Source organism: Lepisma saccharinum, chromosome 18, assembly GCF_977018435.1.
Source record: "Lepisma saccharinum chromosome 18, izLepSacc3.1, whole genome shotgun sequence".
Lineage (NCBI taxonomy): Eukaryota > Metazoa > Arthropoda > Insecta > Zygentoma > Lepismatidae > Lepisma > Lepisma saccharinum.
The window spans coordinates 49,454,477-49,467,831 of record NC_139246.1 but is presented as its reverse complement, the minus strand read 5'-3'; the positions used below and the strand labels follow the sequence as shown (position 1 = coordinate 49,467,831).

At 38.0% G+C, this 13,355-nt stretch overlaps 1 protein-coding gene across 1 annotated transcript in view; it reads right to left on the bottom strand.

Moving 5' to 3' along the window:
• Positions 1-13,355, bottom strand: part of LOC146002068 (rab-like protein 3) — a 37,566-nt gene that overhangs the window by 16,109 nt on the left and 8,102 nt on the right. The window contains exons 2-3 of the mRNA XM_083139782.1: positions 10,970-11,179; positions 2,977-3,128 (exon numbers count right to left, since the gene is read on the bottom strand). Coding sequence (XP_082995908.1) covers positions 2,977-3,128; positions 10,970-11,179 — 362 coding nt within the window. The remainder of the gene's footprint in view (positions 1-2,976; positions 3,129-10,969; positions 11,180-13,355) is intronic.

The window sequence follows — 13,355 nt, the reverse complement described above, 5'->3', positions numbered from 1 at the left end:
TTCTTTCAATCAAAGAGCCGTCCTGTGCACTGTGGGGAAGATGTTGATAGTGATGATTGATGACGATCATCCCAATTTTAGCAGTCGGCGTTAAATCGCCTCTTGTGCCACGTTGAGTTCCTTTTTGGGAAGCAAATTTGACAGACCGTACTCTGACAGGATGATGTCTAGCGCCGAAAATGCCTCAAGTTCAAAAAGGAACTGCTGAACCAAGGTAAGAAAATACATTACTTGCATGAGACGTGCGTAAATAATGCGCTTATTATCGCCTTCTTGTGCACGAGAAACCGAGAGAAAGATAAACAATCTCTTTTCATCACCCGGCTTATCTTTGTTTAGCTTCTGCTAAAACTGACGGTATATTTGTTGCACAAAGGAGAAAACAATACTCTACATGTCAACAATGTTGGGCAATAAAGGCTTGAATTTACTGAAACGAATATCTCACTCTCTTGTATAACTTTGGCGCTGTCATACTGAGAGAGGGGGGGATCTGTTAACCCAGTGTCAGATAAATGGGACTTTTCGCGTAGAAAAATATGTTCATTCTTGAACAAGAACACGTATTTAATCACTTGCAGAATATTTATTATACTTCAATATGTAGATTATCAGTTAAAATAAGAATACGTTTTTCCATGTTACGTAAAATTAAAGGTTGCGAGTGAGCAGCATATGATGGCCGCACCATTCACGAACAGCTGGCGCGGAGTGATACGTTACTCGAAGTGAGACGGTTGTTTACAGAGGGTCGGAAGGTTCGTGATTCTTACTTTAGCATGGTGTTAAAAAGCTTTAGGCAGCAGGATGAGTATTTGCTTTCAGTTCCTGCACAATCTCAATTTTTGTATGGATGCAGTTTCAGGTCAGAGTGCAATATTTGAAAAAGACTTTCACGAGAGATATTCAAAGCAAGGAAATGTTGCCTGCCAGAACATGTTGGACATGATGCCACAGCCTGCTGCACTTGCTCTACTCGTTCCAGGGAACGTACTGTGTGCTTCGTGCCCATGGACTGATTAGTCACACTCTAAGTAACATTGATCTGTTCAATCTATTTTTATGTGGTGTTCCTTGATGGAAACATGCCAAGCAATCTCAAAATGCAATCAAATGCTCTTTGCACTTGCACAACAGTTTTACATTCAAAATAGGTCTGCACAGAAAAGACACAATGCTCCACTGACCAGTTTGCCATGATGACTATGGGACACTGCAGTTACGGAATTGGGTGGTACGTCGTAAGTCGTGTGTCATGCAATACACAGCCAGCGAAGGAAAGCACATGTACTGATAACTTCCAGCAATGACCGGCAGGTGGTAGTAGTGATGGCAGGTTGGATGTGTTGGACCCACAAGGATTGGTTGCGCTTTGTCTCAAATGGCATGCAGTTCAAGGTTGCATGGTGCACTACGAAACCACATAATGTTCAACAGCTAAGTTATTGCTGCGGAGAGAGCAATAAATGTTGCTTTACTGGAGCGAGTGTGAGGGTGTCTCAAAAAGACAAGATATTCGAAAACGGAGGTATAGAGAAGAGAAAATACTTTGAAGAGATTTATTCATGGAAGTGAATAGCGCAAAGGATGCCATTAATTAAATTACATGCTGCTGAAGAGATGGGTATGTTTATGATTTGAAGATGACGTCCAGAACATGATGAGCATTTCTGTGCAAACAGCTGCATAGCTGGATGTAACATGTCCACTGGGCGATTCTTTAGTTGTAGCAGGTCAAGATGAAAGGATGTATGAAGAAATCACCCAGTTTCTTATGAACATGTTACGTCAAGCTATGCAGGATGTCCCTTGGCGACTGCAGGAATGTTTGTGCAGAAATGGTCATCATCTACTGGATCTTCAAATCATATTTTTTCTTGTATGTACGCATTGCTTGCATTGTAGAATCTCTTGTAGTCTATGGTTATTGCAAGCATAAAAACTCAGTTTTCGTTGTAATGTTTCAGGAGAAAACATGCTCCCTTCATCAGATATGAATTTTTAGTTTGATTAAAGATACAGTTATAACAATGGTTAAAATTTTCTTAACAAAAAAAAGAATACAATGGATGTTGTAGGTATTGTAATATAGCAACTTAACTGTGAAACAAGCAGTCTGTTTTATTTTAGCCCGACCCTGTGGCCGAGTGGTTAGCACATCGCGCTGTGACGCCAAGGGTCCCGGGTTCGAATCCCGGTCGGGCTTGGTTGTTTGTGAATGTCCATTCATCAATTTCATCATTTCATCACTCATCCCCATCTTCGCAAATTAGCCAAGAGGCACAAAACGCGAAGTAAAATAAACTAAATCAATCAATCAATGTTTTATTTTAATTTTATTGTTTTTATTTTATATTTTTTATTTATTCTTATTTTGACTTTATATATATTATTTAAAATAAATTTAAAAACACTAAGTTGCTGACTAAGGCAGTTTATTAAGATAAAAACACTTAACAGGTAATGTTTCGACCCTGTATGAGGGTCTTCCTCAGACGAAGAACTAAACTTAGTTAGTTTTTAAATATGGAAACAAGGCTTAATTATATTAAAATAAATTTGTAAATAATAACAAATCATAAACCTACCCATCTCTTCAGTGGCATGTATTGTCATTAATGGCATCCTTTGAACTAATCATTTCCACAATTAAATCTCTTAACTATTTATCTCTTCTCTATACCAGCATTTTGAAAAAGTCCTATCTTTTTGAGATGCCCTTTATAACAGATTCCACAATTTGTGCATTCAATGAAATAAAATAAATGGCAAAGTCATTCTGTGCTCTTATACTGCCAACATATACATTACTTACTGATGCAACATTTGTTGTAAAATTCAATAGTAGTTTCTCGATAAAAGTAATATTTCATCATTCAATGCATTACGTAACAATTTTCTTCACAATTATTTTTTTTAAAAAAAAATTAATATATATAATTTTCTAATCAATGTGATAACGGCAAAGAAACATACCTGAGTTGAACCCACAAACTGCTCTGGGTCAAAATCATCAAAGCTGCCTTGTTTGACCTTGGAATTACCTTCCTTGTTTAAAACTTCTGCCAGCCATTTCTTTAGGTTTTGCTGAGATTTTCTATTGGTCAAGTCATGAACTAAAATTATGCCTAATAAAAGAAAAGAAAAATCAACTTGAGCAATACGAAGCATGTGACATGAATTTGCTCATACCTGTTGATAACCTGGAACAAAATAACATGCACAGTGCAAAATAACACATCAAAATTTCGACATTTCACAGGTTCGTCATGTGAAGGAAGGAAGGAAGGAAGGAAGGAAGGAAGGAAGCAAGAAAGAAAGAAAGAAAGAAAGAAAGCAAGAAAGCAAGAAAGAAAGCAAGAAAGCAAGAAAGAAAGCAAGAAAGCAAGAAAGAAAGCAAGCAAGCAAGAAAGCAAGCAAGCAAGCAAGAAAGAAAGCAAGCAAGAAAGCAAGCAAGCAAGAAAGCAAGAAAGAAAGAAAGCAAGAAAGAAAGAAAGAAAGCAAGAAAGCAAGAAAGCAAGAAAGAAAGAAAGAAAGAAAGAGAGAGAGAGAGAGAGAGAGAGAGAGAGAGAGAGAGAGAGAGAGAGAGAGAAAACAAAACACATTCTGCTGAGAATTTCATTTAATTCAAATCAACAGATGAGAGTCTTAAAAAAGTATATCTATCCATGGTGCCCAAGTCAAAATGTAGGCCTATCTAAAACTTGCAACGCTCAGTTAGTGTGGTTAGGTTGCTTCCCTTAAGTTAAAAAATAAACACATATTTCAAATTTAGAAACATTTTACATGTAAAAAGTATTAAACAAGCACATATTTGGAACAATCATATTCATGTTCATAACAATAACTGTAATTTCAGTGAAAATATAGACAGTTCACGGCGCCCTTGTAAGCCAGCCACGGCATCTCAGGGCACTATAGTTCCACTTCATCTTCCATAGTGCATTGAACACACAAAGTTTTTACACTGAGTACGGCATGGATGATGAAAGAAATGTATGCCCTGCCATAGCCGGCTCAGTGGCAGAGTGTGTTAAGTGGCCATTTTTCTCACCAACAAAGTTCCCAGGTTTGAATCCAAGCCTTGGTATGAGTGTATTTGTGAGTGTTCATCAATTTCATATAATGATCACTCATCCTCATCATCTCAGTTAGTCAAAAGTGGCAGGAAAGCAACATCAAATAAAAATAATACATATGCCCTACCACGAGAGGGAACTTTTGAGCCTCAGAATGATTAGCAGAAAGGAGGAATATTTTATCTTTCTGTTTTCCCTCACAGGTCCATCTTGTTAAGTTTGGGTTCTTTGTGCTCTTTGATATTTCAGAGTATGGAGTAAAGAATATAACTAGAGTTTAGACACAACAAAAGTGTATAATTCACGAACAATATAACACAATTTGTATAAAGAACTTACATTATGGTATAGACACTAGATGTCTCGTCACGAAGGACGGTATAGATTTTGCGGCATACATAATGGAAACTAGATAACAGACTGACGTTAAACCCCCGGAAACAACACATAATAATAGGTCTGGTACACACTAATGATGCAGATCAGGTTTGGCGTACATGAGCGGAGATGATCAGTCGGTACACGATACTCTCCCCCCTTTGGCAAAACAGACTCCAGTTTCAAGGAGTTTGCCCATAGTGGTCTCTGGGATCTTCTAATCGGCTGATTGTCATTTGTTGCATTTGGAGGCTCTACTTGATCTTCAGCAGCAGGTACTGGGAGATAGTCCTCCTCTCTAACTAGGACCAGGTCGTAGCCATGCGAGGGGCTTTGATTTTGTACAACGGTGTCTTTCCCAACCTTAGCGGGATCTCTCTTGATCTTGAAAAGATGCACAACCATCATGTCATTATCGACAATTACTTTCATCATCTGTCGGCCCATCAATTTTACAATTTCGCCAATAGCGTATTTGGAACCATGGCTGAATTTCTTCTTGCAACGTTCCACTAGTACTTTTGCCCCCAATTTAAATGAAACAGGACCAATAAGCTGATTTTTGGAATCATCTGTTACGTCAGAAGTGGAAATATCCGTTCTTGGCTGAAACTTAAGTAAGCGTTCTACCAGAGTATACCCATGCACTGAAGTATAATATTTCTCAATCTACCCAAAAGTTCATTTTGAGCATGCTCATCACCACCCCAAAATTCCTTTCAGCTGGACCATACAGAGCTGAGTGAAGAAGCTTAATATTCCTCTTTGAACAATAATTGTCGAATTCTGAAGATGCAAATGGGTGACCATTGTCAGTAACATAGGTTTTCGGATATCCAAAGCATGAAGAAAATTCATCTAAATGAGCGATCATGGTGTCAAACTGCATATTCTTCACTCTCCACACAGATATCCAATGAGACTAAGCATCACCAGCACCAGGAAATTCATATTTGAGAAACGGAAGAAATTAAGATGTACACGCTCAAAAGGCTGTGATGCAATAGGCCACATTTCGAATCCGGTACCAGATCCGTTCGGCCTGTTATTGTAATGCAAACATGTGTCACACGAAGATGCGAGCCTTTCAATGTCTTCGTTCATTGTGTTTCAGATGAACGATGAACGAGCTATTCCCTTCATTTTGCATGTTCCCTCGTGGAATTTGTGCAACAGTGAAAGGACACTTTGGATGCAAGATTCAGGTACGACCAGTCTTTCGCCCACGAAAATACATCCCTTCTGTATGTGGACATCATATCGCCTGTTGAATATTTTTCTGGGAGGATGCCATTTTGTTCTCCCGATGAATTGTGACCATCTCCCTTGAACATATTCAAAGACTTTGGAAAGCTCAGGATCATGTCGTGATTCCAGCACAATGCGCGTCAACACCGGAGATTCAATTAGATTAAGGACAACCGGCTCAGCTGTCAACTGACATGCAAAATCATCATGATTATCATGGACTGGATCATCTGCAACACAAATTCTCGACAGCGCATCAGCCAATTCAACGTGAGGTGTGTATACAGTTTTGAAGTCATATTCTTCCAATACTAACTTCCATCTGTTTGTTCTATTGATGGCTAGAACAGGCAGGTTACTTCTAGGATCCAGCAGGTGAGATAAAGGTTTCTAGTCCGTGAACGCAACAAAATGTCGTCCAATGAGGTACTTGTGAAAGTATTTAACTCTGCAGACTAATGCAAGTGATTCCCTTTCCAATTGAGTGTAGTTCCTTTCCGCAGCGGATAAAGTACCAGCCATACACATGATAGGATTTAGGACTCCGTTTATCTTGACCATTACGGCTGCTCCCATAGCAGTAGATGCATCCGACATTAGGTATAAGTCTTTGTTAGGATCATACACAGTGCTTAATAAATCCTTAGATAGCAGATCCTTGACATCCTGGAATTCCTTCTGATGAACATCTGTCCATGACCAGCGTACCCCATTCTTCAACAAATCATATAAATTGGCAACACAGTCAGCTAGGTTTTGGCAGGTATGAAGCGTAATACGTGACCATACCGAGAAATTCGCCAACATTAGTGGGTGGCTTACACTGAATTATTTTATCAATGTTTTCTTTCAGAGGACAAATTCCCTCCTGTGAAAGATAATGTCCCAGATACTTCAAATTGTGCACGAAGAACACAGATTTCTGTTCATTTATGCAGATGCCATAATCAGAGAAAAGATTCAGCACTTTTCGTGCGTTATCGTAGCACTACTCAAGAGTAACCCCTCCTACAAAAATGTAGTCTTGGAAAATGGCACTGGCAAAGTTTACTCCGAAGGGAAACTTCAACTGTCTGAATAACCCAAATTCCATGTTGAAGACAAGGACCTTCTGAGCCTGTAGAGATAGGCCTAACTGAAGGTAAGCCCTTCAAAGGTCAAATGAAACGAACCAACTGGAACCAACCATCTTGTTGAAGAGGTCCTCTATTTTAGGTAATGGATGACCCATCTTCCTAAGTTGTGGATTTACAGTGTTCTTGTAGGACACACATAGCCTTAATTCACAGTTTTTCTTATGAACAACAACAAGAGGAGAAGCCCATGATGATGATTTGATTGGTTCAATGACTCAGTCACTAACCAACTTCTGCAATTCATCTTTGACTGGTTCCTTTAGGGAGTACGGGATGTCATAATATCTCTTGAACACTGGTGTAGCATCGTCTTTCAATGGCAAGTTTATCTTGAAGCGCTTGATCGACTTGGACATGTCACCATCAAAAGGTATACGGAAATCTTTTCTTAGATTCTCAATCAGTTGATTTATTGCTGATAATTCAACGGTAGTTGCAACCATTTGAGGAAAAATGAGAAACAAAAATGTTTCGCCATTCAGGCATGAAAATGTCAATTCAAGACAAACCCATAATAGCAAGATTCAATTTTGTCTTAACAACAATCAGTTTTAAGTTAAGTTTCATTACTTGAATTACAACTTCAACGTTAACTTTTCCTAAAACACTGAGATTATTACCATTTGCTGCTTTCAAGATGATAGGAAAATTGTGTATAGTGCAACCTCACAATGAAGACTCAAATTGTCTACTGTCAATCAAAGTATAAATGGAGCCTGTATCCACTAAGAATGGAATCTTAGAATTGTTGACTTCTAAGTCGATTAACAACGATCCCTCTGTATGCCAAACAGACTCACTTTCTTCAGTAACGAAAGTAGTGAAAATTTCAGGACACTGAGCATTACAATGGATATCAGCGGCGCTGCAATCAACAAGTTTGCTCTCAGATCATTCTTCTTTAATATCTGCAAATTTGTGATCTGTGGGGAAGCATGGCACATCAAAATCTGAATAATCAATGGATGATTCTCGGAATATATGGTTGAAATTGCTGTGATTGTTAGGAACAATCATAGGTTTTGAATGAGCTGGAACATTGATAGATCTTTCATTAACACGTGTGTTAAGCACAATGTTTGTGCTAGGATTCAATTTGTTTTTCCTAGAATTATTATATTCTCTCATTTTGCAGGCTGTTAAGAAATTATATTTCTTTTTGCAGTATCTGCAAAGCTGGACATTTACCATTAGGGTGAAAGGAATCACAATTACCACACACGGTTTACCAGAATCATTGTTTGATTTGTTACCAATATTCCTTGAATCAGTTTTGTTTTGTCTGATGTTCAATAGAAGATTTCCCTTGCACCTGTTTTGGACTAGCGAAGTGAATTCAGTCTGAGTTTCAGAATGTTCCACAGCATTCTTTGAGTGACTTTGGTTAACAATTCCTTCATTCAATTCTAGATCGTTAAGATACATGGCCGAATCTATTGCCTTATTCAAGATCAATTCAGGATCTGACAATAGTCTATTTCTAATGGGCACACTTCTCATACCAAGAATAAATACGTCGCAGCACATGGAATTAATGAGATCACCAAAATCACATTTTGGGGCTTGCTCTTTGATTTGCACAATGAAATCAGGAATGCTTTGATTACACTTCTGTTTAATGAGGAAAAACTTATGCCTTTCAAGTACGAGATTCTTCTTGGGCTCATAATGGCAGATCAATGTTTGTTTAATCTGAGCAAGACTGAGCTCCGATATTGATTGAGGTTGTATAAGATTATACAAATCAGCATACGTTCTGTGCCCGATTGCTGCTAATAAAACATGTTTAGTCTTATCGTCAGGAATGTCTGAAGCTTTGCAGAAATGTTCAAATCTATCGAAGTATTGTTTAATACTTTCCTGCTCTTTGCAGAATTCAGAAAATTGTACAACTTTTGCATTGTGAACAGAAATATTTTACCTCCAACAGCATGAAGAACAATCACAAGAAATATGCAGAATTACGAGAAATAAGTATACAATGAAGTTCCCAACATCCTCATCACCATTGTTGAGTTTGGGTTCTTTGTGCTCTTTGATATTTCGGAGTATGGAGTAAAGAATACGACTAGAGTTTAGACACAATCAAAAGTGTATAATTCACGAACAATATAACACAATTTGTATAAAGAACTTACATTATGGTATAGATGGTAAACGTCTCGTCACGAAGGACGGTATAGATTTTGCGGCATACATAATGGAAACTAGATAACATACTGACGTTAAACAACACATAATAATGTCTGGCGCACACTGATGATGTAGATCAGGTCTGGCGTATATGAGCGTTGTTAGTCTTCTGCCTCCACGTTTCTATGGTGTACATTCCTGTATAAGGTTGGAGTATGTGCCATTTTATCTGGACAGGAGTGTACCATACCAACAGAAGAGGAAAGCGTGAACACGCCACCAATATTCTTGAGTTCAAATTCCAGGATGGGTATGTTCTTTGTGAGCGTGCCTTCATCAATTTAATCTAATCATCACAATTGGCACGATTAGCCACAAGTAACAGAATAGTGACATACAATAATACAAATACAATAATCATAAACTACTGGTATATCAATTTGATAAATATTGTGATTTGAAAATAAAGTAAATTAAGTAATCTATAGCTGTCAATCTTGACTGCTAAATACATATAATGCATCTTTGGTGTTTTACTGCAAATGTCTTCAACTGTTTAACTACAGCATGGTGCACGAAAAAGTAGCACGAATCAGTAGCGTTTGCTGCTAACACTTGCTACTTTTTTCTGCACCACCCATTATAATTAGTGAATGAATTAACTTCTTCTTTGTGAAATGTCATCCATTGTGGGAGTCATGTGTAAATGGAAATGCCACAGTACTTGCTCCTAAGTTCACTCTCCTTTTTAAGAGTAGATAAATTCATATTATGAAAATTAACTATAGCAAAACAATGAAATAATTTTGAAAACCCACAATGTATCGTTCATTTCCTCACACAATCTTACACAAATTTTTGCTACAAGCCTTTTTTTCTTGCCTTGATCCAGAACATTTAACCACTTTTACAGAACCAATATTTCAATTCAATGATTATTTGTTGTATCTCTATATACGAGGGTTAGTGCATAACTCGTTGCAACTATTTTCTTTTGTTCTGAGAATGCAGGACTAGCACAAGAATTCAAAATATACAAATGGAAGAAAATGCTGTATTGACCTGAACAATGTATGAACAATGTAGGTCATGTGTACCAGGAGTTGGAAGGGAAGTGTAAAAAATACTTTTAAAAAGTATTGTTCTACATGCATGTATTAGTCACAAGGCTATATTGGCAGTACAAAAAAAAAGTGTTGTGGATGCTCTGGGTACTTTGAGAGTTCATAGGGTGCTTTGTGAGTGCTTCTTTTGTTTTTGTGAAAAAAAAAAGTTGACATGAGTTATGCTCCAACCCTCGTATGAATTATCAAGAACAGTTCACCAACTGTCCTGTTGTACATAAATTTAATCTTGAAATTACAAAATTAGAAGATTTGCAATGGTGTGGATTTCTCATCTCATTAACTTTTTGCATTCAATTTATTACTTAAAAGGAAACTCCATAGTACAAAGGCCTTTTGGGGAGCGGGGCTTGTCAAGTGGATATTTCATTGTAGACAGTGCATTGAGTTCCATTGCCACTGTTTTCTGATTTTTGAGAAGAGTCCACTATTTTCAACAATTGCTCTAAGACCAGCATTTTGGAGCTCTTGCCAGGAAATGACCCTAGGACCACTTCCACCGAAGGTGTTAACAATTCAGCTAAGTAGGAGCTCAAATTTATTACTATTTTGTTATTTTTCTTTACCTACGAACAAAAATACTTAAAATATCATGGAATATTTCTTGATAACAACTTGGACATAGTCATTGTGGTGTAGTTAATTCACACTGCACTTCTTTCATGAAGTGTAAGTTGTCACATTTAATGGAAATATTTGTTAGAAATGTATTTATATTTATGGGGGGTGTAAAATTTTACCTTTCAGGGATGCAAAAATATGTCTATACAAGGTAGGTGCATATTAATTCGCACACAAACCATAATGAAAGAAATATGAATGATAAAATTATTTACAGATGGTAAAAGATTATTACTACCATGTTCCTTACCATGTGCTGGGCTGTAGAATACGGATCTTGCATTCCGGTGGCTGTTACTGCCACCAATATCCCAGAATTCAATGAAGTATGTCTTTTGGTGTGGTGTGCCTTCCTTATATTCATGCAGCTTCACATCGACTGAGCAACCAACAGTCCAAGAGGGATTGCTTATAGGTTGATTGTGACAAATCAAGTGTGTCACGGATGATTTACCAACACCTGTAAACAAGGTATACATAAAACAAATATGTAATGAATGTTTGAAAATGTAAGAACTGAATGATTATAACATAAGCTTTGACGTCTAACTAACCTTCATGGAACTTACAAAGAAGTTTGATAAAGCTTACCTTAAGGCTACAAGAGACAGTTTTGCACCAGGTGGGTATTTATTTCAGTAACATCGAAATGAGAACTGCTACGGAAAAATACGACAGAGGTAAAAGAGAGTTGAGTTTGTGTTTTAAGTCCACTTTATGCACAGTAAGGCTAATCAGGACTGGACCTACAGTTTATTGTGGTATCCGAACCACTATGAGCCTCCAATAGGTATCGAACCCGGGACCCCCTTATTAAGAGGTAAAGGAGAGTATGAATTTCTCCTCATGTAGGAATCGAAAGTGGTTTTTCAAGTTGATTATTAAGCCGGATACAATCTGTGAAAAATATAATGATTAAGTATTCACAGGATCATATACTAGGTAAATCAAAAAGTAAGGCAATTTTCACATAACATATTTATTTCCACACGAGATGAAGAACTACAAATGTCACTTTTCCACATATGCCCCCTGCACGGCAATGTACTTTTGGTATCGTGCAATCTGCTTCTGTATCCCGTCTGCAAAGAAGGTTTTTTTTTAAATCACAAAGCCACTCATACACCTTTCGTTGAGTCATGGTGCTTGCTCCATACTGCATTAACAGCCGAAGATGGATGTCGGCCGGTTTGACTTCCTCCGATCACAGACAGAGCAATACGGCATGCTGTTCCTTGATTGTGCATTTGTGGAGTGGTGCGTCCATACGTGTGACCTTTTTGCTCCGCGACACTCGACTGAATGGGGCAGTGATACTCCTACTTCCATGTCACTCCAAGTATACACGTGGTGACGTCAGACACACCCAGTCTTCGTTTATTTCTGTGAGAACTCAAAATTGCCTTTAGTTTTTGATTTACCCTAATATATTCATTATCGAGAGGCAACTTCAAATTATGTCTAATCAAATGGTCATTTCAATTTCTCCAAATAAAATTTTGAGCCTGTTGTCTTTCCGTTCATATGTTTCTTCTATGACACTGGAAGTTTGATATTCCCAAGAGAACAAATAAAATAATACTCTCATAAGAGAAATGCTAAGTTTTCTCCCCCTCCTACGACCATCCAAAGCACAGACCTTTCTTTTCCCAGTTCACCATGGGGAAAGGTTCGTGAGAAAGGGTTCTCGTGTGTGGCTGGACACACACTGTTCCTTCTGTTTTAAGTTCACGTTATGCTCAGATAGGCTCAATGAGACTGAACCTACAGTTTAAAGCGGATCTGAATGAGAGTCCATGGATTATGAGGTGATGGCAAAATCATTATGCTATTAAGGGGGTTTCCAGAGAAATATAGGATTCACACTATTAATGAAAAATTACTTTCATAGTCCTTCTTATATTCAAAGTCTATACAAAAAATATCTGACCTAACTTTTTTTATTGCTGAGACACGGAAGAGCGGAAGGTGTGCTCTTGCCATCCACAGTGACCATCAGTAGCTGGCAGTCAGCCTGTGAGCGAGTGGCTGTAGTGCATAATTGTCGGATTTTTAATTTACTGTGAAACGATGGAATGACTTGAGCAGCAGTACTGCATCAAATTTTTCCAAAATAAACCATTTAGAAGTTTCATCAGGCTTTCAGTGACAATCCTATGAGCATGACAAAACAAGGAGTGATACAACCACTTCAAAGATGACTGCATGTCAGTGGACAACGGACCACATTCCAGTAGGCTGTCAAACAAGCTGACTGATTTTGTGCACACGTTAGTCACAAAGATCATTGTGTCACCATCCAAGAACTTGCAGGCAAGGTTGGGATAATCACTGGTTCGTATATTTCATTTTCAGAAAGGATTTGGTCATGCAGAGAGAGAGAGTCTGTGAAATTCATGTTGAAAACTGCTAACAATGGAGCAGAAATAACTCACATCTGATTCTGGCTTTCTTAGTCAAACGCCACATTCCTCTGGTTTGTCAGGCTCCCTACTCTCTTGACATGGTTTCTTCTGGTTTTTGGCTGTTCTCCAAGCTCGAAATGTCACTGAAAGGCATTTGATTCATGTGAAGACATTATGTGGAACGTGATGGCCCAGCTGTATTCCACTCCCAAAGAGGCCTTCCAGAAATGT